Genomic DNA, 23,149 nt, shown 5'->3' with positions numbered 1-23,149 from the left:
TCCTCCAAAACTAATATACTCTAATATATGTAATAAATTAATAATTATTCACTTTCCTTTTACACTATATTTATATAATAACTATATATTTTTATAAATATAAATATTAACATATTATTTTACTATATATTCAAAAATTTGGTGAATTCCAAAAAAAAAAAATCAACAACAAATCATGTTTTTCAAATGAAAATTGTTTTGGGTTTTTTTGTGAAACTTAAATTTGATTTTATGGGTTAAAAGTTGGTAAATAGATTGTTTGGTACAAGTTAACTACATTTTGGTCAAAATTTGTTAGGGTCAAAAATGAAAATTTTAAGTATTTTTAAAATTTTGAGAATGCAAAATAAATTTATCGTCAAATTTGTTATGAGTTCAAAGTGTTGACTTTAAAATGTCAAAAGTATGAAAGTTAAAATTTTAAATATGATTCGGGTTTCAAATTTATTTTTAAGGACATTTTTTGAAATAATCAAAAGGTTCGGGATTTGAAAACTGACTATTTTCCCCTCAACTATTAAAATTTAAGAAAACATTATGAACACTTTCGACATGCCACCCCCAAGCCTATCAATGCTTAACTTTTATCAAATTTGAAATATTTTTGTCTAACATTAATTTTTCTTTCAATGATGATCAGAACATTGTATGGGAAACATGACATGCTAAACTATGCTCAAATAAAACAAAATATTCACAAAATTGAATGGATTAGCATGTTTTTTATGTTGTCATTATGACAAAGTCGAGAAGCTCTCTGAAACTTATCAAAGTATTTTTCATAGTGTAACTCAGAAAAACATATTTCTTGAAGAACATCCATTGTTACAATTTAATGTTCTACTTTCCTTTAATGGGTGGCAAAATTGATAAATATAAATAAAAAAATCATTTTGTGATATAAATAAAATCAATTTATGTACACATAGTATAAATACACGCATAGATGTAATATATTTTTTTCATGCACGCTATGTAATTATTTGTTTTACTTATAATTTTATAATTTGAATTATCCCGTGGGTGACACGGACTCTAAAATTAGTATATAATAAGAAGAGAAAGACGAGAATCAAAATATAGACATCACTAGAAGTCGATACGTGACATCCAATATTTAATAAAACATAGAGGCGGTATAACCAACTTTTAAATGACCTATAAAGCTGGTAAATGTCCTTCATTATTTTAATCTTCTATTAGATATAAAAGACGGAATATATACAAGTTTCACCATTTCATGATGTACTTTTCTCCTAATAAAGAAAAAGGCAATGAAAAAGAACGTATTGGAACATATTTTTTTTTGAATGTTTAAGCTTGCCTCCTATTATTTACAATAAACCGTCATTACCAGGGATCGAACCCTGAACCTCTCACCCAAAGGCCTAAGCCTTTACCATCCCACAAAAGTGGAGATGGCGTATTGGAACATATGCATATGGTACCAAAAGAAAAGGGTAAATGCTGTCATTATTTTTCATCTATTAATAATATACACTCATACTGTAACCTTTCTAAAAAGATTAAAGGTCATTGCAACTCTTTTTTTTCATAATAATGGGACACATCATTTATGCAAAATAAATAACTCCATATATTAGACAACATATATCGTCTGATATATATTGTCTAAATACCAAGAAGTTAATAATGCATGATTGCCTTTGTAGGAAAAAAATAATGTTTGTCTAATATATATTGTATAAATGAATTGTTTAGTACTATTAGAAATCTTTAATTTTAATAATTCAAACTATAACTTATTTTCATACTCTTAATTTAATCACTGATGCTTCAAACTTTCATTTTCGTTGATACAACCTATCTTACTTTTCTGTTTAGTTACCAGTTTGATAATAATTTATGGATTTGTTAGAAATCTTGGCTAAATTACATATTCAAAAAAAGAATTATCTAATTAATGAAAAATATTTTAAAATAAAAATGTAATCATACACGAAATTTATACATATAGGGGGCGGACCTACCATTGTGGTACAGAAGTAACGTCCCCTGTGAAATTTTTTTAAGTAATCTTATAGTATAAAAATCCAGACTGATCACTATGTGTAACAGTATTTAACTGATAAAATTCTTGACCCATATGAGAAAATTCCTTAAGTCTGACCAAGGTAGCATGCCTTTCTATCTATGCTTTCGATTGATCCAATCATGTAAACTAAAGCCCTAAAATTGGTATTTTGTTGATATGGTTACGATTTAAAATAAACATCAACATCGTGCTCTGTAAACCCCATTAATAGCACAGTCATGATATGGTTTGAGGAGGGTAAGATGCAAATAATCTTACCCTATCCTTGTAAAAACAGAGAGGCTGCTTTCCGTGAGACCCTGACTCGATAGTAATTTTATATAAAGCCTTGCACATAAGACACATAGCACTCAACCAATGGGATACCGGCCAATTGTTGCATGTACCATTGTCTTTCGGCTATCAACATCGTCACATGATGGGTATGCTTGGCAAAGAGCTTTTTGGAGCTTTTAGGAGCTATAAGCGTCAAGCTTTTAAGAAAAAACTCATACTCAATCAATAAAAAGCTTTGTTTGGTTGAAGAAGCTTCAAGCTTTTAAGTTTGAAGAAAAAACTCATTTTTTAAACGCTACTACTACTAGCGTTTGAGAAAAGGCTACAAGCTTTTACATTTGAATTTACAAGTTTGGTACTTGAACTTTCATCAACTTTTGTTAATTTATATAATAATTATATATTTTACCCTTATTCAAAACAAACTACCTCCATGACTCTTTAAAGGTCGATAACCTTTTCACACGTTAATATTTTTTTTAAACAAATTACATAATAAAAAAGAACATTTTATTCTCTTTAATTTGAGTATGATATTGCTATACTTCTTTACCGGTTATGATTGGCAACAAGTCGAGTCAGACGAGCTCGGATCATGTGTAAGACCAAAATTAGGGTCAGAACGAGTCGATAAAAAAGGGTTAATTTAGTTCGGTTCGTGTCAGTACGGTTTTGAGTCGAAAGGGGCCAGGTCAGACATGTTTTAGATTAAAACGGTGTCGGTCGGAAAGGATTTCAGATCAAAAGAGGCTGGTTTAAAAAATTATCTATTTGAAATTACTGTTATTTTAGCTTTGGTTCTTGATTTTTACCACCGATTACACGCTTACTGCCTTTGCACGAAGTATACGTCTGCATTCGGGTTATGCGTGCAATAATATCAAGTGAATCACGTACCGACACTGATAATGCGGTTGATGTCAGGTTGCGCGTGCACTTTGCCGCACTGCGCTGGCACCCAATTAGTTTTATTAAAAGCTCCAGCTACTCTGCCAAATACCTATATATATCTAAAAAGCTCCAGCTAATCTGCCAAACACCTAAATATATCTAAAAGGCTACAGCTACAGCTACAACTAACAACTATCAGCTACAGCTACCAGCTTCCAGCTACCATCTACCAGCTTCCAGCTAACGCCACCATCTAGTTTTGCCAAACATACCCGATGTATGATTAACCTTCCGCCACTTTAACATTTTTTTCATAAAATTAGTAAAATAACGTCAAAATTAATACAATAACATCATATACTTATATTTTTATATATATATACACATTTTTGGCATATTATGTGCATATATACTTGTACTTTATGCTTTAGTAAATTTTTTTTATCAAGTTCATTTTTTACTTTTGACCCTTGCACTTTTTATGGTTTACAAATATATCATAAAATATTTTTTAGTTTTAGCCGCTAACATTTTTCACTTTCAACTTTGGTCCCCTATATTTTTCATCTTTTAAATTTTTTTTAACGTTGCGGTCTAAATTTAACGAGCTAACATGCTGCAACGCGTGTGTATGGTTCAATGTTTTTAAGTCTATTTTTTCCCATTTATAGGTCCCTTAACAACACGTAGATGTTAAGTTGACCTAGTTATTTTTTTCTATATTTTTCTTTTCGGTCTAACTTTTGTGTGTTAACACGACGCAACGAGCGTGTGTAGTTCAACGTTTTTATGTATGCTTTTTGTTCAGTTTTCTTAACGGTTAACGGTAGTTACTGGTCACGAGAGAGATGATGGTGACCAGTAGCGGTGGTGGTAAGTTCATGCTTTCAAGTGGAGTAGATGTGTAGATACACAGTTTTACACTCTCCCACCGCAACACGGTGGGTGTTATTGCTAGTTGTTCTTATTTTCAAGATTAACCTTCCGTCATTTTTCTAAAACATATATGTTTATAATTATTTTGTAACTATATACAAGAACAACATTTACTCATAATGGTATTAATAATATGTCGTTACGAAATTATATATATAGATATCTAATGTGTCACTATAATAAAAGTAGTGTAAAGTTAAAAAAATGGTTAACACGGTGATATCCAACACACTTAAAAAAGGTGTTATATGCATAAGATAATGATTCCTTGTTCAACTAGACAAAAAACCTCAAAGCAACGTTAACATTTCCCATGAATTTGGATGATTTTTTGATATATATAAATGAATAATATGTGTAAAGTCGATTGTGCAACCAATGGCAAACGGTAAATTTTATATTTTTGTCCTTTTTACACAACTAACGCCTTTTTACGCCATTATCAACATGTTGTACGTTGTAAAGGTACGTCTTTTGGAAAGGAAAAGAGGGTACTAAAGCTTCTAAAAAGAAGAAGCATATCTATCAAAGGTTTCATGAGATCACTGACTCCAGGATCCTAACTAATCTTGTATTTGTCTTGCTAGCTCTAAACGGCATATACGAATTTGGATTAAGAAGATTTGATGCTGGCTGGAACTCGTATTAAATAGACTGAAAATACGCACATATGGATGCATACATGTATATAGTAAGGATCCGTAGAATCCTTTAATTACGTTAACTCGAGACAACCACTTTTTGAACAAGAATTATGATTCTTTTTTTTTCCGATTAAGGGTAATATGGTGTTGCATGAATTTATACCATGTAACAAGATCAAAAAGAAACTCGTGAATGATATCTTGACGATTACTTATTTATGCATTTGGAGAGCTCGAAACTACAAAATTATCAACAACAAAGGTGTTGCATTGCACAAGACAATAGAAGATACAAATGCACTTGATTTATTATTATTATTATTATTATTATTATTATTATTATTATTATTATTATTATTATTATTTAAATGATTAGTGAAAGTATACTTAAAAGCACATATACACGAAGCATCATTTCCCTATGTCATAGTCACTAGCTAGCCACTAGGTTTTTTGTTATATAGGCTGAACAAAATTATATATTCAGATAATGTACGCAATATTACAAACTTATAAATACAATGCTTATTCATTTGTATAATTCAAAAGATAAGAAGGTACTAATATACTGATTATGTGCATCCAAATTATGGTAGATTAAAGTAAGAAAAATAAAAAAAAAATGTGGATCGAGTCACCTCATAAACAAAAGGTTATGTTAGAGTGTTTAATCATAACAAGTAAGTTTTAAAAGTTGTCTGTCACAATCAAAACAAAGTAACCCTTAAAATTTAACTTAGCATTTCTTCTTCAAATTTCATTTTTGTTTCAATTTAGGGCTATGTTATGATTTTATTAAGAAACAATTAATAAGACTAGCTCAACACTATTATTAAGTATTAATCCATGGGTTATATATTAATCAATTATTATCTACTATTATAATAAACAAAAATATTGTTGTACCAATTGGCACTTATGTAGCCCATCTTTGTGACACTTGACAAAACATCATTTAACTACCTTAATTAATATCATTTAACCACCTTAATTATTTTCCATTTTTTTTTTCAAATTTATCTTCTTTTGTTTACAAGTTCTCAATTTGAAATTAAAAATTATTATTGTTTGCTTAAACTATCTTTGTTAATAAGAATTATAAAATAAAAAATTAATATTAATTTTCATGATTTTAACACTTTTGCTCATGAGTTTACTAACATGATTTTCCCGTAATATTTAATTTTAACTAAAAGAATTGTTTTCTAATGAGGTCTTTTTACAATATTTGCTTTAAAATTTTAATATAACATTCCTTTGTTTTTTCCAATTTAATGACTTATATAAGATCGTAGTCTTTTTTTTACTATAATTATAACTTCTATTGTAATCCATAAAAAAATTAATAATAACATGCTCAAAAGCTTATAAACTAATTTTTATGTAATCTTACTATCCAATGTTTTTTTTTATTAAACTTGGTTTCTTTCACATAAAAAAAAACAAATGTTTAAATGTTATAAGTTTTGGACAACCATCCAACAACGTTTAATTTTCATTGTCGGTCATGCGATGCTACATGCTCATGTTCATCAAATTTAGATAAACACATTTCAGGAAAAATACATGTGAATGTGATCAAAATATCTGACGGTCGCTATTATCGAAAACCTCTAATGGTTTAATGTTTGTTTGGGATGTTGTGTTGCTTTGAAAAAGTGAAGTCAAAATATATGACGGTCGCTACTATCCCAAACCTATAATGGTTTCATGTTGTTTGGGATACTTTGAAAAAGTGAAGCTGTTTTTTATATTTAAGATAATGTTTTTTATGTTTTAAAGTATCTTTTCAACTTTTGTAGATTAACATTGTTTTAAACTCTTAGAATCTGGTGTGTTGCTTATCTTTGTTTTAAACCTTTTCAATTTATATTTGCTTTATAATATATTGTTTTTATTTTAAATTTTTGTATTGTTTATTTAAGTAGACTTGTGTCAATCATTTTTTTAAAACACTATACTTCTTAAAAATATAAATCCCTATATCAAATTAATATTAGTATTAAATAATTTATGTTTTTAGTAATAATCGTGTGTTATTAGTAAAAAAAAAGTTTGATTGAATAAATTTTAAACATTATATACAAGGACATATTTTAGAAATTTATATCACACTTTCTAGATTAAAACTGGAGATGAAGTCAATCTTCTAATATTCGATAAAGAGGGTAACTAAAAATGTTGTGTATGAAGAAATTTTTAGAGATTAATGAAAATTTACCATCTAATTTTCTTTTTCTTTTTTTTATTTTATGAAAATTTTATTTTATTCAACGTTATAATACATATTTTTTATTTTATGAAAATTTTAATTTATTCAACGTTGTAATACATTTTCATGTTTATTCATCTAATAGCAAATTAGTATAAGTATTTCATATTGTTTTTTTCTTTTGTTAATTTAGTTTACTCAACCAGTGTATACACGAGTATTTAACCTAGTGAGACATTAATTTAAAACCAAATGGCTTGTAGGATAGTGTATTAAGTATTAGTTGGTGTTCCTTCTCAAATGGTTAAGGGCTCTAAACTTATGTACACAAATGCGTGGGCATAAGATATAGAAATTTCAAATATTACAACTAAAACCCATAGTGAATAAGTTATGACACTAGATGATATGTATAATTAGATATAAGAAAGTCGCTTTTTTTGATGCGTAGAAAAAAAAAGGATGTTAATAAAGATCCAAATCAAAATAAATTAAAACCAAAAAAGAATATAGAGCAAGTCATCTCACAAACAAACGGTGTTTGTTCATAAAAAGTAACAAAACGACCGTTTAAATCAACTTAACCTTTCCTCATCTTTTTAGTTTTGTTTTGGTTCAGGGTTTTAAATGGCATTGTAATTAATCATAGTATATGATAGATTACGTAAATATCTACTTGTATGCTATGCCATTAAATCGGCCGATATATCGGTTATCGGTCATAGGCTACCATATCGGCATATAATATCGGTTCCGAGAATATCGGTGAGTTTTGCCGATATATCGGCGATATTTTGAGTCACACATATCGGTAATCTCACCGAGATTATCGGTTTGGCCTGATAAGCCCATTTCCAACGGTGAATCTAATTCGGAGGGTGCTTTTTCTGGCATATATAACTGCCGGAAATCAAGAAGAAGAAGAAAGATGTGGCTGATCCGGAGTTATGGCCGGAAACCTACCGGGAATTAGGAAGAAGAAAGTGGGCTGCAGAAAGAAGAAAGAGCTACACATAAATTTGTGTTTTAGCCTTTTTAGGGTTTAAGTAGGTTTAAGTATTTTGGCATTTATCCTCTCTATTTTTTCATACTTTATCTTAAGTGTTAATCATTTTGTGTAACCAATAATCTCTTTACTAGTGTACATTTTGGTCCTTAAACTTATAAATTTGTATATAAAAAGTATTAAATTACATTATACGGATATCAAAATATACATATATATAAATTTATGCATTGATATTATATAACCGATATCTCACCGCGAAAAACGATATATCATGTATCGGTCATTGACCGATATCCGATATTTTTCCGCATTAACTGCATAGCTTGTATGTAACCTTTGTACAACGTAATCATCATTACAATCATTTTACAACATTCACGTAGTCTATGATTCAGGAGCTCAGGGCCACGTGTGTTATCAGTAATAACACACGGGTTGCATATCTACCTATTCTAATAAAGTAAAATAAATGTAGGCACTTGTCATATTTTGGTTAATTCTTATAATTTTTTTCCCTCCAAAACTAATATACCATAATATATGTAATAAATAAATAATTATTCACTTTCCTTTTACACTATATTTATATAATATCTATATATTTTTATAAATATAAATATTAACATATTATTTTACTATATATTTCAAAATACTTGGTGAATTCCAAAAATCAACAAATCATGTTTCTCAAATGAAAATTGTTTCATGTTTTTTGTGGAACTTAAATTTGATTTTATGGGTCAAAAGTTGGTAAACAGATTGTTTGATACAAGTTAACTACATTTACATCAAAATTTGTTACGGGTCAAAAATGAAAATTTTGAGTATTTTTAAAAGTTTGAGAATGCAAAATAGATTTATCGTCAAATTTGTTATGGGTTCAAGTGTTGATTTTAAAATGTCAAAAGTATGAAAGTTAGAATTTTAAACATGATTCGGGTTTCAAATTTATTTTTAATGGTATTTTTTGAAATAATCAAAAGGTTCGGGAATTAGCAAATTGACTATTTTTTCCTCAAGTATTAAAATTTAAGAAAAGATTGCGAACACTTTCGACATGCCACCCTCATGCCTATCAATGCTTTTAACTTTTATTAAGTTTGAAATGTTTATGTCAACATTAATTTTTTCTTCAATGGTGATCAGAACGCTGTATGGGAAGCATGTCATGCAAAACTATGCTCAAATGAAACAAAATATTCACAAAATTAAATGGGTTAACATGTTATTTTTTATGTTGTCATTATGACAAAGTCGAAAAGTCATCTGAAACCTATCAAAATCTTTTTCAAGGTGTAGCTCAGAAAAACATAGTTCTTGAAAAATATCCATTGTTACAATTTAATATTCTACTTTCCTTTGATTGGTGGTAAATTGATAAATATATCAATAAAGGTAACGTTTCTTTTGTATTTAGGCTGAGTGGTTATAACTACTATCGTATGAGAAGTCTTATTTCCAAAATTTGTTCATAACCAAAATTTTTTCACTTATACATATATGACACATTGACACCGAGAATGAATTTTTCAATAGAAAGAAAGCATTCTTGGCTACGTTTTCGCATAGACATTTTTTTTATTAAGTTTATTTAAAAAACTATTTTGTGATATAAATAAAATCAATTTATGTACACATTGTATAGATACAAGCATAGATATAATACATTTTTTTTCATATACGCTATGTAATTATTTGTTTTACTTATAATTTGAATTATCCCGTGTATGACACGGGCTCTAAAACTAGTATCATTTATATAGTGGTGTTCCTGCCCAAATGGACAAAGATATAAATATAAGAGTAGGATTAGTAAATGTGTGAGTTAGTCGGTAAAAATAATACTATACATTTTAAATATTACAACTAAAATCCTTGATGAATAAATGAGTTATGACATTAGACAAGTTCACGAAGCCTTTAATAAGAAGAAGCTTTTAATCTTAATTGACTCGTTCCTCCACCAAGAAAACAAAGCAAAAGCAAAAGCAAAAGCAAAGCAAATCCAAATGCGAATGCATGCCATAATCCATTGGTAGGCATTTTGATAAATCAATTATTCTTTATGGTTTAACTTTTCATTATTTGGATCTATCGATCAATCAAATATTTACGCGATTCACTCGGAAAAGATATTCAGATATTTGATTAGTTTAAATAGTATGTTGTGATTTGATTAAAAAAAAAATTGTCCGTCGTTTTTTGTTAAAAACTTAATATCACTAAAATTATGAAAGCGTATTTGATTTTTCAAAATAATTTTTATATGAGTTTAAGACTTAATATTACTTATGATATAGTGTGTAATTTCTAACCACATAAAACCGTAAAACGCATATTAGGATATACTTGATAATCATGGGCATACCCACGAATTTGATGGAATAAAAAATCAGGTTATTCTTGTATAAGATTTTGACTGATCAAAATCCGAATCCGTAGTTGTCCAACTCGTTGTCATTCCTATCAGCACACCTAACTACAAGATAGTTCTTTTAGACTTCGATAAAAAAAAATGGTTGTACAACGTAGAGGGTGTTCAAATTCGTATATTTTATAGTAGTTCTGTTTGAGTTTTAAAATTTACATAGTTTAAAAGTTTAATAATAGAATAATATTTCTAGTCGTATAAAAATCTAATTTATAAAAAATATAATTCCCCAATTGAAATTAGTTCCTAAATTAAAACCGAGCCACTCCAAAAACTTCTTAGAAATCGAACTGAACTGTCAGTTTGATATCGGTTTGAGATTTACTCTATTGAAATTGGTTATACCAAAGAGACTCGGTTAAACAGTTCAAACCAAACCAATCTTGTTTTCGCTTGGAAAGCATTTCAAGTAACCAAAATCAATTTGGCCTTAAAAAAACAAGTTGTACACCTCTATATAGGGTTGTTCAAAAATCTCGTGGCTCGAAGCTCGGGCTCGCTCGATAAAAGCTAAAACAAAACTAGCTAAAAAACTTGATTTGAAACAACCTGAGTTGAGTTGGATCATTTTTGTAACCGAGCCAAAATCCACCATGGCTCGAATCGGGTCATAGCTCGGCTCGTTGGCTCGATAATAGGCTTGTTTAACTTCAAAATCGAGCTCAAGCTTAGCTGAGCTGCCTTGTTTAATTTCAAGCTCGAGCTCGAAACAACCTGACTCGACTCGTGAACAACCCTACCCTATACATCTACAATGTCTTTGCATTTGTCTGGGCATCAAGGAAGCCCATATTCTTTATAAGCCTTTATATTTGTTTAAATTTTGATTTTCTGGCCCAAATCAAGTAGACATAAAGTTAAAAACACATATGGGGTGGACCGTGGACTAGAGGTTCCCAAAACCGGTTCCGATAATGACTTTATTCAATTGTTATTATTAAGCCATACATTTGGCTCATATTCGGGTCGAGCTATGACTCTCTCGAACCGAGAGATCCATGAATCGGGATCCTGATGCATATAGATACAAATGGTACATTGGGAGCAATCATTTCCAGGAACATTTGGAACATTTCGTTTCTGAGCAGAAGAGCCGTTTTCAAGTAGTGTTCGATCGATTACGTATTAATCCATATTCGATTGATTGGTCTGAGGTTATCGACAAAAAAGATTTGTCTAAGCCACTTCGTTTGTTAAGCAAGCTAGTTTGGTCTCGAAACACTTAACGAGCTGAAATGTGAGCTTGAATTTGACACGAATAAAGCTTGGGGTAGCTCCACAAGCCATCTCATATATATTTTTTATTTCTTCCACTTACATATACATACATATAAAAATAAATACAATATTTCTTGTAGTGAGTGTACAAGGTGGTTTAGTTCGGTTTTGAAGCTCTTAACCAATAATCAACCTTCTTTTGTCTTGGTTTTGGTTCGACTAATCATTCATTTGTATTATAGCTTTTGCGGTTTATATTTTGGGCCTTACTAAACTAATCCAAAGTAATGAAGCCAGACTTTGATTTGAATCTGAAACCGGACCATAAAAATAGTTTACTAAAACAAATAGTCTGTTTTAATTTGGTTTGGTTTAGTTAAATGGGTAAGCCAACCAATCCATTTAATAATAATAATAATAATTCATATCTCTAGTTCCTTTATTAGCAAATGGGATTCAGCTCAACTAGCATGTTTGATATCACAAGATCTCCAGTTCTAATTTGATCATAACTGGGTTTTACTGTATTGCGTCTTTAGACGGCGGGTTTTTCCTGAAACAGAAGATGGTGGGTATGTGCTACCCATCGGCAGTGTTGTAAAAATCGCTAGTCACTAGTCGAACGGTGGGGTGGGGACTAGTGATTAATCGGGATTAATTGTCCAAACTTTAATGTATAATTTACAGATTTATATTTTCATGTACATATTTTTATATTTAATCTTTAGTTTTATACATACACAAACACATTATGGCAAGAAATTGGCTGGAATCTCGCTGGAAACCCTAATTTTGGCTGGACTCCCACCGTAAACCGCTGATTTTAGCCAGAATCTCGCTTGAAACCGTCGATTTTGGCCAAATCTCATAAAAAAAAGCCAATTAAGTTCGATTAATCATAATTTTCGCTAGATTTGACAGTTGACTGATTAACTGGCCAGTTAGCACAGAATAATCAGTGAAGTGAAAACTGATGATTAATCATAGATTAATCGACGCCTGGTTAGGATGTCTACAACACCAATCGGTATCCACAATTGCCTACGTTGTGTAAAATTAAATTAAAACTTTAAAAACATAATAATAATAATAATAATAATAATAATAATAATAATACGTGACATGTAAGCTAGGTTGGTTATTATTCTAGTCATCATCTTCTAAATTCTCAACCAAAACCCTAGAAATGTCAATATCAATTCAGGGGTTTTAGACCATCCAAAACCCATCAATTCCACCCAATGCCGGAATCCAAACCCTTCCAATTCCGATCATCCACCGTCAAACTCCCCCAATTCCACCCAATGCCGGAACCCAAACCCTTCCAATTCCATTCCTCCACCGTCAAAATCCCCCAATTTTCCCCTTTAAACCACCACCACCACCGTCACCGCCGGCCACCACTTCCTCTCGCCTCAATTACTTCACTAATCAACGATTCCAAACACCATTTCACTCAATTCATATCCTCAATCAACCAATTCCACTCATTTCCACTAAAACCCCCAAATTCCTCAAACCCTAACTCAGTTTCTTCAGTAATCAACGATTCCAAGCATCAATTCAATCAATCCACATCCTCAATTAACAAATCAGTGCCGGTTCTATGCACGGCTTCGTTATCGTTGACTGAGGAGTCCTGTAAGTTGACTCAGTCGAGTAAGACTCACTCAGTTTCTTCAATAATCAACGGTTCTAAACAGTCGTTCTCTCAATTCACATCCTCAATTAACAAATTTAAACCAATTCCACAAAACCCCCCAAATTTGTTAAACCCTAACCCTAACCTTAAAGTCTCCGAAGAGTCCGGTGAGTTGACTCAGTCGAGTAAGAGTCGGTTAATTACTTCAATAATCAACAAATTTCAACAAATAATCCAAAACCCCCCAAAATTGTTAAACCCCAATTCACCGGTTTTATGCTCGGCTTCGTTATCGTTGACTGAGGAGACCGGGGAGTTGACTCAGTCTAGTAAGGTTATAACGAATCGAAACGATGATGAGAGGGTGTTGATTAGTGAGGTGTTGGTGAGGAACAAGGACGGAGAGGAGCTCGAACGGAAGGATTTGGAGGAGGAAGCGATTGCCGCGTTGAAGAAATGCCGGTCGAATTCGGCATTGACGGTACGGGAAGTGCAGGAGGATGTGCATCGGATTATTGGGAGTGGGTATTTTTCTTCGTGTATGCCGGTTGCGGTTGATACTCGGGATGGGATTCGCTTGGTGTTTCAGGTATTAAGTTTATGCCGAAAAGGTTATAGTTTAGGTTTTGTATGCGTGTAATCTGATAGGCTTGTAAATGAACAAACGAATGCATGTTTTGTTCGTGACCATTTGTTTATGTTCGCTTATGTCCGTTTGTTTATGTTAATTTAGCCCATTAGTTGTGTAGCTTCATAATTTTTGAAAAGATTTATACATGTTAGTAACCTACCACTAACTGTAGGCTGTAGCTGCATTACATACTTATTAGACATTTAGACTCCAGATGGTGTTCGTTTATGATTTTTTGTTTCTGTTAGTTTCTATTTGTTCTCTTATGTTCTTTGAGGATGTTAATAAAAAACATAAACGAACACGAACATGTTCATGTTCTTAACGAACGAACATGAACAAGAAAATCTGCCCGTTTAATTGATTGGTCTCATGTTTGTGTTCGGTTTAAGTTAAAGTTAAATTTCTATTTGTTCACATATGTTAGTTGAGGATGTTAATGAACAAACATAAACATAAACGAATACGAACATGTTCATTTTCTTAACGAATGAACATGAACAAGAAAATCCGCCCGCTTAATTGATTGTGCTCATGTTCGTGTTCGGCTTAAGTTAAAGTTAAATTAACGAACAGGAACATGTTTCTGTTTTTGTTTGTTCGGTTCGTTTTACAGACCTATGTAATCACCAATATTCAGTATGATATACATTTGTCAACAGTTGAATAGCATAATCATAATGATTACACGTGAAATTTTTAGTCTTTTTATTATATTTAAGTTTACACTAGTATATTTTGGCATAAGGTAGAACCAAACCAAGATTTTCAAGGTCTGATATGTGAAGGAGCCAATGCTTTGCCAACAAAATTCATAGAGGATAAATTTCGGGACGGATATGGTATGATTAACATAGGCATTTTCATGTTATTTAGAGGGTGTTTGGCTAAGCTTATTTAACTCCAAAAGTGCTTTTGGCAAAAGCGCTTATTTACTTATGGGCTTTTCAAAAGTAGTTTTTAAAGAAAAGTGTTTAGGTTAGCTTTTGTGGTTGGAAAAACCGAAAGTAGGTAAAATGACCAAAAAGGACATTCTTATGTATTTAATAGTTTTACACATAATGAGATGATAGGTATATTTGTAATTTGGTATTCCAAAAACAAAAGGCAAAACAAAAGGCTTGAATTTCTTGCTTTTGGAAACCATCTTTTTAACACACAACAAAAAGCAAATCCTAGAAGTGCTTTTATGATACCCAAACATGATTATTTGCTTATTTGCTTCTTGAAAAGCAAATAAGCAACTTTGAAAAGCACAGCCAAAAACTCCCTTAAAGTTTCATACTTTTCTTTTATTAACTGAACTTTTGTTAAGTTATGCAGGAAAAATTGTAAATATAAGGCGTTTGGATGAAGTTATAAACTCCATCAATGGATGGTATATGGAGCGTGGTCTTTTTGGCTTGGTTAGCATCTCTGATCCCATTTCCATATATTTGACTTCAAGACAGTTATTCAACTAACTGTTTTTTGAGGAGATTATTAGGTTTCGGGAGTTGAGATTCTTTCTGGTGGCATCTTGAGGTTACAAGTGTCGGAAGCAGAGGTTAACAATATAACCATACGTTTTCTTAATAAAACGTAAGATTACAATCTTTATTTCCTGCTAATTATGTAAAGATTTCAATTGATAATATGCTAAGTGTTAACATTGTAATCTCTACCAAATATGCTGGTTTTCTTATTTCAGTGGTGAGCCAACTACAGGTAAAACGAGGCCTGAGACAATACTTCGCCAACTTAATACTAAGAAGGGGCAGGTATTACACTATTACTCGAAGGGCTTTAATATGTGTTATATTGTGTTACATATATTGTTAATGTTTTTATTAGGTGTATAGTATGCTTCAAGCAAAAAGAGATGTTGATACGTTGCTAGCAATGGGTATTATGGAGGATGTTAGCATTATCCCACAGCCTGCTGGAGGTAAGTATTGAGCATGACATATATATATATATATATATATATTGAATAGTGTCTGTAGGCTTATTTTAGATTTTCGGTGCCTATTCTGATACCCCACTGCGCTTCTACTTTCTTCGACCGTGTACCAATGCCTGCACCATACTAATTTCGTCTCAGTATTATTATGCCTTCTTTTTCCGATTGGTGGTTACTGCCAGTCTGCCACCCATGACAAGTCCCACACATTTGGTTCTACTATTCGTTAATTGAAATCTTAATGGTGGCCATTAATCAATTTAAAATCTTAATGGTGTGTAACATGATATTATTTGGCCTGCAAACGAACCGAACGAACACGAGTTGTTCGTGTTCGTTCATTTAACTTTAAACGAACACGAACACTTAATCGAGCACATATTTTGTTTTTATGTTCGTTTAAATAAAAACCGAACATGTTCACGTTCGTTTATTTAAAATCTAAACAAACAGTTCACGGACATAATTGAACAAAGATAAACAAATATAATTGAACATATAGCAACCTACTTAAATGAACACAAGGAAACATAAATGAGCATATATGAACAAACATAACCAAAATGAATAAATGAACATATATGAACTTTCACGAACATAAATGAATGAACGGAACATGTGTTTATGTTTGTTCGTTTAATTAAACTAACACAAACTTTTTGTTCATGTCGTTCTTTTATTAAATAAACGAACATAAATGAACTTCCTGCCGAACGGTTCACGAACAGTTCACCGAACGCTCGGTTCGTTTACAGGCCTAGCCACTTGGGTATTATAATAGAGAAAATTACATTATTGTGTTACTGAACTTTTAAAATCCCAAACATATACAGCAAAAAATTAGGAGAAATCGTTCATATGATGTCACAAGATAATATAGCAACATCATCATCATCATCATCGTACTCAGTATATCCCACCAATAGCAAAGCTATGGTAGGGTCTGAGGAGGGTAAGATGTAGACAGCCTTACCTCTACCCCATAGGTATAGAGAGGCTGCTTCCGGTGAGACCCCCGGCTCGATAGTAGTTTTGCATCAAGCCTTGGACATAAGGCACATAACACTCAACCATCAGCACACCGGTCGATTGGTGCATGTACCCTTGTCTTTCGGCTATCAACGCCACCACATGATGCCTGATTAACCTTCCGCCACTTTTAACGTTATTTTCACGAGATAAGTAAAATAACGTCAAAATTAGTGCAATATCACTTTTGCCCAGCCGAGGGTTCACACATATATACATTATATGCGCGCATCGCAAGCAGGGCGTTTTCAATAACTATCCATATGTATCTAAAAATCATCATCATCATCATCGTACTCAGTATATCCCACCAATAGCAAAGCTATAGTAGGGTCTGAAGAGGGTAAGATGTAGACAGCCATATGCATCTAAAAAGAAAATGCTATTTCTTGCTCTATTAGGTCGCTACATGAATTTAGTGGGAAGATGACAATACACTATGCGAAACGCAATATCAAGCGCTATGAGCGTCGTTGACAACTATGAGCGCGAGCTCGACCCTCGTTTAACTTACAAAGAGCTGGAGCTCAAGCTAGGCTTGTTTCAAGCTTTATTTCAAAAGCTCGACTCGTTAATTATTTACTAATTAGTTATATATATTTACAATTATTTTTAATTATAGTTTTTAAAAATCTGTATACAACATAATATATATTATTTAACTATCATTACCATAACTTTATATATAACAATAATATTTAAATAAATATGTATTAAACATAATAGATAAAAATTATATTAATCATGTGCTCGTTTAGGCTTGCGAGCTGACTCGAGCGCGTTTATTATACAAGCTTACCTATAGGCTCGAGCTCCGGATCGAGCCCGTTTAAACCCGGCTCGATTCGAGCTTTTTTTTGCGAGCCGATCTCGAGTAGCTCGCGAGCAGCCGGATTGCATCAGGTAGTTTAACTCCAAATGTTCCACTTCTCTTTCTTTCATAATAAGTTTAATAACCAAAACATATATCAAGCAGTTTGCATGCATAGAATAATTATTCAGTTAATGTTATCATGATTTTATATATAATCATAATAATAATAATAATAATTAAATAAATATGTATTAAACATACCATGGGCTAGTTTAAGCTCGTGAGCCAGCTTGAGCTCGTTTACTGATAATCAAAGCAAACAGTTTGCATGCATTGAATAGAATAGAATAATTAAACTCCTTCTAACACTATTATTATCTATCATTCTATCAACAAAGCATCTTCAATATCAATAGGCATAACAAATAATTAACGCAAAATGACGATCCATTACATAATTAGTACGTAATTAGCCCTAAATCGAGATTCAAACAATAGAAGAATGAATTACGTACCGCTGTCGCCAATTAAGAGGAGTTTGATTAGGTAATCGTGATCCGATCGACCTCTAGCTGGAGCAGCCATTGATTGATTAATATTATTAATCAAAAGGAAACCCTAGGCGAGCAGAGAACGGGATCTCAACACAGGAGAGAGATGGGAAGCAACATATTTATATAAAATTGAATGAAAAGATCAAACATTGGCCTTCTGAATGTATTTGCCAGTGCATCATTATTGGAATTAATAGTTGGTATAGTTTATGAACAGAGAAGTTATCCTTACTGTAAATATTTTGTGTTTTCTAAAAATAGTTTGAATACATTGGATATAGTAGTTGTGTAAGCTGTACCCGTTTTTCTATTTAGGTCCAGTTCCGGTTTATCAATTCTTGGCAAATCGGTTAACGGTTCGGTCCAGGTGTTACTCTTCGTACCTCAATTGAAACCCGTGAAACCTGTTTGGCGTAAAAATCTGTTGTTTACCCGTGAAAGTGTACCGGCAACTGTATTTAGGTCCGGTTCTAGATTTGGAACTCATGACAAATCAATGTTAATGTACGTTCAGAAAAACTGAGATATTAACCTTAAGATATTAAACTCTTTAGATGCTATGTACAATACTTCATAGTTTACACCATTTTGTTTCCAGTTTTACATTTCTTCAATCTTCACTCGAAGTCCTAAGAATATGACTTTTAACCGTCAACTTGATTTTGTTCATTGACCGAAGAACAAGGTTATTCACCTGAATTAGTTATTTGAGCGTGTGTATATGCCTATTATCTGGAAGTTAGTTTTTATCGAGTATTGAATAAGCTTAAAAATGATTATTTTACAGACTCTGGGAAGGTGGACTTGACAATTAATGCGGTTGAACGTGTAAGTGGAGGCATATCGGCTGGTGGTGGAATTTCAAGCGGGTATGTGATCTTATTGTTGGTCCATGTTGGCGTTAGTTATGATTACAAAAGCAACGTTGTAGTATTAATAATCTGAATCTTTGCATGACCACTTCAGCGTGTATATGATATGTGCAACGATAGTTACTTATTGGTCTTGTTTATTTGTAGGATCACAAGTGGCCTAGCGGGACTAATTGGGAGGTAATATACCTTTTAATAAAAAGTATGATATTGTTTTCTAGCATCGTTTTTTTTTTAAATTTTTGTTGTTTCACCGCAGTTGTGCACTTTATCATAGAAACCTTTTTGGAAGGAATCAAAAAGTTAATCTTTCATTAGAAAGGGGGCAAATCGACTCAATCTTCCGGATCAACTACACCGATCCATGGATTGAAGGAGATGATAAACGCACATCAAGAACAATAATGATACAGGTTTATTATATTTTATTAAAAATGTCGATTCCAACCCGCTTATTTGTAAATGAATTGGTTTCACCTTGCAACTTGTAATATTTATAAACAAAGTGCAAGATAATAATTTTATGATTCTTTGTAATTTAGAACTCGAGGACACCCGGGACTCTTGTTCACGGGCCTCATGGAACTCAATCTAACAACAGTAGCCCGACAATCACACGGATTACAGGTGGCATCGAGTACAGCCGGCCATTTAGACCAAAGTGGAGTGGGACCGCAGGGCTTATTTTTCAGGTCTTTCTACAATCTTCATGTATATTAAATGTGTCAAAATATCAAATATAACATGTTTATGATAAAAAAAATAAACAACTTATTTTTGCCTGTGTAGTAAATTAATAATCTTTTACATTTATAGCGTGCTGGTGCTCGTGGTGAAAGAGGGGAACCTATGATAAAAGACTCTCATAATTGCCCTTTAACCGCAAGGTAAAGTCACAAACATTTTTATTTTTATTTACTTTATAGAGTTATGAAGCATAATAGTCAAACTTGACAAATTCGTTTTTATATATGCTGTAGTGGCAATAATCATGATGATATGCTACTTGCTAAAGTTGAAAGTGTTTATACCGGTTCTAGTGACCCTAGTTCTTCACTGGTAAGAATCCGTTTACCAAGAAATGGATTTATTTGGATTATATTGGCCCGTTTTGACTATTGACCAACCGACCCGTATTGCAGTTTGTGGTTACAATGGAGCAGGGACTACCTGTATGGTTAGAGTGGTTAGCTTTCAACAGAGTTACAGCCCGTGCACGAAAAGGTCTTGTTTTCGGTCCTGCTCGGTTAAATTTAAGGTAGTTTATCCTATTTATGATCTTCACATTATTATAATATTATAACTTCTAGTTCATTAATATTTTGTAAAATTATAGTTTATCAGGTGGTCATGTTGCGTGTAACTTTCCTCCACATGAAGCGTTCCCAATTGGTGGAACGAACAGTGTTAGAGGTTATGAAGAAGGGGATATTGGGTCGGGAAGATCTTATGCTGTCGGTTGTGGAGAAATTTCTTTCCCTATGGTGGGTGATCCTACACTTCTAGTTCTTTGTTATATTTTCTATTTTACTGTCAAGTTTTAGCTATAATGGGATGCTTTTGAAGCACTAGTGGCAACTTTAAAACCAAAAATTTACCAAGAATTTTGCAATAAGACAACTTTGTTAAATTTTCTATTTTACTGTCAAGTTCTAGTTCTTTCTTTTGTTTTTTTTTTGGGTGAAAATGGGATATTTTGAAAAGTACTTGGTAAAATTAGGGAATTGTTTTGGTAAAAATAGTGATTTATTATTATAAACTATGGTTACGTTCAAAAGGATATTTTTTATTTGTTATTTTTTGGTTTTCATTAGTCATATAATTTAGTTTTTCAGTTAAACTGTATAACTCAATACAAATATAAAACTACAGTTTCTTTTCTAATATAATTTGGTTTTTAGTTTTTCGGTGATTAATCGGCGCGTAGGAGTGAATTTACAACCATGATTACGATACAATATATAATACTATATACAATTCAGTTTTCAATAAGTTATATCATATTTTAGATAAGAAACTGAACAAAATTATATATTTCGATTTTTTTGTAAAAAATATACATATACATATTGCAAGTTATTAGAAAAAAACCCTAGTTACATGTTAAATGGAAAAAATAATGTTTATTTTTCAAAGTAACCTACCGGGGGTTCACTTTACAAATTTACTTTTAAAATGCCTCATTTTCACAAAAAAAAAACTCATTTTCGTATGCACGTTTAACATAAAGAAATAATCATAAGTGAATGTATTTAGTTTTGGAATTCTTTTTTTTTTTAATTTTTACTATGTTGTATTCACTTGCAGGTGGGCCCGGTAGAGGGAGTTATGTTTGCCGACTATGGAACTGATCTTGGCTCCGGCTCAACTGTTCTTGGTAAATTTCTCGTCTTACCTATTAAGCACCAGGGTCGCTTTTAATGAAATAATTTTGATACATGTAATGTACGTTTTGACCCGTTATCTGACCTGTGACTTGATCATTTGTTGTTATGTGCATTGAAGGTGATCCAGCGGGTGCAAGGTCAAAACCGGGAAGTGGATACGGTTATGGGGTTGGTGTGCGAGTAGCCTCGCCTTTAGGGCCTCTTAGACTCGAGTACGCTTTCAGTGACCAGGGAAAAGGAAGGTTTCACTTTGGAGTCGGTCAACGAAATTGAGCTTATGTTATGTTTTGTTTAATTGCCCTTCAAATTTTGTGACAAATAATATTGTGGATCTTTGTTAATGTGGAAGTAATTATATTATTAATGGGTAACACAAAAGGAAAAATTTTGGTACATACTCGTCCATGCGATCCTAGGCTTTTTATTCCATCACAATGATTCATTTCATTCTGTCTTAGTATTTGTCGTTTATGCGTGTCAAACGCTACTTTGGTCTGATTGTCAGGGCCACAAGGCCTACAATTGAAAATGGATCGTTGTCTGTTTTACATATTTCCTATTAGGAGAATAGATGAGCAAAGAGGTGAGTTAGAACTTAGAGCTCTCGTATAGAGGTGCACAAATCGGTTTAAAACTCATCAATACTGGTTTGGGTTGAAACCGGTTCAGTTTGGTCAACAAAAGTCAAAATCGGTTTCGGTTTGAGTTGAAACCAGTTTCTTGATCAGGTTACAATCGGTTATCATAGTTCTCTACCATTATATATATATATATATATATATATATATATATAATTGAAAACCCCAAAATCCTAGGTGTCGCGATGTAGTCACTCCCTCCTTTTATAGAAGCCACCAAGTTGCTTGATTTTTAAATAGAGGTCTCTCGTTGATTTAACCCAAATTCATGGGTATGGATCTTACCAAAACCAGATAGCTTTTAAACGGGTTATAACATCTCATTAAATTAAAAATTAATCTTACCAATTATTTGATAGGAAAATCCTATAAAATAGGGATATACTAAAAATTAATATCCAATTTAAAAATAAAAAGATATTATTTATAATCAATAAACAATTTTATAGTAAAAAACATAAGCGGGTCATGGTCACAAAATCCAGATAGCTTTTAAACGGGTTATAACATATCATTTTTTTATGAAACCATTTCATCATCAAACCCTAAGTATATTATTAACTTTCTTATAATAAAGAAAATTAAAATCCAAAACGTAAATATTAAAAAACAAAAAATGTAAAACAACTATTTTCTCAAGCCATCAGATTACTTTATTTGTAAATGAAGGCTTCTCACGCATTTGACTCGAATTTACGGGTAAAGGTCTCACCAAACTCATATAGCTCTTAAACGGGCTATAACATCTCATTATATTAAAAATTAATCTCATCAAATATTTGATATGAAAATCCTATAAAATAGGGATATACTAAAAATTAATATCCTATTTCATTTAAAAAAGATATTATTTATAATTAAGAAACAATTTTATAATAAAGAAAATAAATGGGTAATGGGTATCATCAAACCCATATAGTTTTTAAACCGGATTATAACATATCATTTATTTGTGAAATTATTTCAT

The 23,149-nt window shown here is 31.8% G+C and overlaps 1 protein-coding gene across 1 annotated transcript; it reads left to right on the top strand.

The window, feature by feature from the left end:
- The first annotated feature begins 12,914 nt into the window (after positions 1-12,914).
- On the top strand, positions 12,915-21,855 carry LOC143557947 (outer envelope protein 80, chloroplastic-like). The gene is made up of 17 exons (XM_077046898.1): positions 12,915-13,140; positions 13,519-13,904; positions 14,695-14,788; positions 15,270-15,352; positions 15,433-15,527; positions 15,637-15,706; positions 15,780-15,873; positions 19,073-19,154; positions 19,305-19,337; positions 19,417-19,570; positions 19,700-19,849; positions 19,974-20,044; positions 20,138-20,216; positions 20,300-20,415; positions 20,494-20,641; positions 21,465-21,534; positions 21,663-21,855. Exons 1-17 carry the CDS (start codon positions 12,915-12,917, stop codon positions 21,815-21,817), a joined length of 2,106 nt encoding a protein of 701 aa, XP_076903013.1. The 3' UTR covers positions 21,818-21,855.
- The last annotated feature ends 1,294 nt before the right edge of the window (positions 21,856-23,149 follow it).

Source organism: Bidens hawaiensis, unplaced genomic scaffold (genome assembly GCF_021521415.1).
Source record: "Bidens hawaiensis isolate Kalapana, Puna unplaced genomic scaffold, B.hawaiensis_p1.1 tig00019292_1, whole genome shotgun sequence".
NCBI classification, from domain to species: domain Eukaryota; kingdom Viridiplantae; phylum Streptophyta; class Magnoliopsida; order Asterales; family Asteraceae; genus Bidens; species Bidens hawaiensis.
The sequence above is the reverse complement of the archived record's forward strand: the minus strand, read 5'-3'. Positions and strand labels throughout refer to the sequence as shown.

What these genes read in the sequence shown, in the direction of transcription:
- LOC143557947 (XM_077046898.1), top strand. Translation starts at nt 12,915, where the DNA reads ATGCCGGAATCCAAACCCTTCCAATTCCGATCATCCACCGTCAAACTC. An exon ending in CCGCAGGGCTTATTTTTCAG is followed by an intron (nt 19,850 to 19,973) that starts GTCTTTCTACAA and finishes TTACATTTATAG; the next exon opens with CGTGCTGGTGCTCGTGGTGA. An exon ending in GAGAAATTTCTTTCCCTATG is followed by an intron (nt 20,642 to 21,464) that starts GTGGGTGATCCT and finishes ATTCACTTGCAG; the next exon opens with GTGGGCCCGGTAGAGGGAGT.